This window comes from Sprattus sprattus, assembly GCF_963457725.1.
Source record: "Sprattus sprattus genome assembly, chromosome: 5".
NCBI classification, from domain to species: Eukaryota; Metazoa; Chordata; class Actinopteri; order Clupeiformes; family Clupeidae; genus Sprattus; species Sprattus sprattus.
The window spans coordinates 4,438,282-4,440,781 of NC_137924.1; the positions used below are offsets into that span (position 1 = coordinate 4,438,282).

General features: G+C 42.4%; 1 protein-coding gene across 1 annotated transcript in view; it reads left to right on the forward strand.

Moving 5' to 3' along the window:
• The first annotated feature begins 875 nt into the window (after positions 1–875).
• Positions 876–2,500, forward strand: part of otc (ornithine transcarbamylase) — a 6,551-nt gene continuing 4,926 nt past the window's right edge. Inside the window, exon 1 of the mRNA XM_080838307.1 lies at positions 876–1,016. Coding sequence (XP_080694433.1) covers positions 955–1,016 — 62 coding nt within the window. The 5' untranslated portion in view covers positions 876–954. The remainder of the gene's footprint in view (positions 1,017–2,500) is intronic.

Consider the following 2,500-nt stretch of genomic DNA (forward strand, 5'->3'; position numbering starts at 1 on the left):
ACACACACACACACACCAGCACTCACAACGTGAGAAAGATATTAACGGTACAAATCCTTTAAACAGCCGCTTCCTCAGAATAGCTCTTGCACTTAATACTGTTGGCAAGCATCAGCACGTTCAACACAAGGAGCCTGTCACTCTACATAAGCCTGTCAGTGTTCAGACAGTCGGAACGAGTGGCGTATAACTTTCCAGAGGAGTCTGAGAACAACCTGTTTCTCCTCTCTCACCCGGTATGCTGATCTCCGTCACACCCGTCATTTCTCCCGCCGCCCAGCTCCCGGTGAGGTGATGACATTCTTCAGCTGTCAAAGCTGGAGAGAGCGAGGTGAACCGGATGTACACAATGCCGGCTTCTGTGGCAACGGGGTCAAGGAACGCCCATTTCGAACGTGTTCGTGTTAATATTCATGAGCTTGTCGTCGACAGAAGAAACAATCAAGTCTCACTCTGTGTAATGTGTGTGGCTAAAATAATAACAACAGGAAGCATATTTCATACGAGCAACTATTAACCCTTTAAGCCACTAAAACTTCTGCACTGAAGTAGTTATACTGCACACCTTTATTGTCATCGTCACCAACTTATTGTAAACAAATATCGACTTTCATAAGCAGCACGTCTGTTTTTATTTTAATAAAAGCCAACGTCATTTGCAATCTGAAAAGACGTCTCTCGGGTATGGATGAGTGCTCACCGATAACGGACTTGAAGCTAAACCAGAGGCAACTTCGGCTCAGTGGAGAGAGATTTAAATGGTTTACTAAAACATGAGGAGACTATTTATGGATCCGTGCCACGCCTACTTTGGCAGCGGAGTGGAGCAACATGCTGACACGCTGACACACTGACACACCACACGCGGGATTCTGCAGGAGCTCGGTCTGTGCGTGGATGGAGTTGTCTGCTCATTCATTGCTGTAATATTCACTTTAAACCCGTTTTGTCACCATGTTCGCCCTCAGAAAGTCTCTCTCTTGCACCCTGAGAACCTTTCACTTGAGAAACTTTAGGTAAGGTACTAATCGCCCGTGAGTGAAATCCCCACATAACGGTCCGAGAGAATGAGTGAACGCTAACCGGGGTTGGGGTTACCACGAGAGCTAAATTTGGGCAGAAAGACAACTGCCGGCCCGCGTGCACATAGACTCCGTTGCTTCTTACCTACATAACACTCTACTAACCCGCATGTTTCATTATAATCAATCGCAGCAAGCTTTTTTTGTGAGGGAAACATAATTTGGTAGCAGTGGCGGCGCCAGAGATTTTTTTCTGGTGGTGCTATGGGGGTGCTCGGCGTTTTACTGAGGGTGCTATGAATTTAGGGTGATAGCATATGAGTCTCATTTTTCTCTACTACAACACCTCCCCACCATATCATCACATATGTTTAGACGTTTGATCTCTAACGCGTCTTTGGGGTACATAAAAAGCGTCATTCAAATCGATCGTATTATTATTATCATTAGGCTACTTCTGACGGACGCGCACAAAGCTGCGTTCATCTCCGACGGTCAAAATGGATGCAGCATGTTATAGATAACGTAATCCCAAATACTTCACTTACTTCAGTGTCTGGATTAAAGTTTGCGCCAGATGACTACCAGGTCACCACTACCATACGACAAATTAAACTAAACATACCAAGTTCAATACACTTCTAACTAAAGACGGCAGATTAGAATATCAGATAGAATTAACTAGAATTAAAAAAGGCAAAGAGTCAGAAATGCTTTCAAAAAGTGTAGGCTATATTATTTTAGGTCACAATCAATAAAAACATGAATGAGACCAAACAGTAGAAACCACAATAATAAGAGATCAAAAAGTGTATCAAAAAGTGCGCACAAAACTATGCTTAAAACATCCCTTAATTGTTTCCTAATCATTTCTGCCATTACATTGATGATCTCATTCTGCACGTCATGGTGCACATACTTTGCATTTGACGGGTTGTTATCTAACTTTTTCTGAACGGTTTTATCAAATGTTCCAATTACAGATAGCAACTCGCGGACATTACCCCTGTTTGCTGAATCCTCATGCTTAAGTCACCCAGGGTGCTAGCAGCATGGCTAGCAGCGCCCTCAGTAGAGGTGAAGGGTTGACTTGGACCAGGATGTTCCTCTTCTTCTACATCAGAATCAGAATCCAACACCTCTTGCATTTTTCTTCCTCTTGAACATCTTATTCAACTCGAGGAAATTTGCGGATCAAATACCGATCTATTTTCGTGATTTTGTGAACGCTTGACTTAGAATTGACCGATCGCGAGGATTACTGTTACTGCCTACTACTCATTGAACAATCACGTTCACGCAACGTGTCTGTGTCGTGCTACGTGAAAAATCTGTTTATTTCAATCTGTTATTTTCTTTTGTGATTAAAATATTATTATCACACAATACATTTTATTAAGAACTCAGAATGAAATTAAATAACAATAATAGGCCTAAATAAACCATTATTTTCTTGGGGGTGCTATGGGGGTGCTATG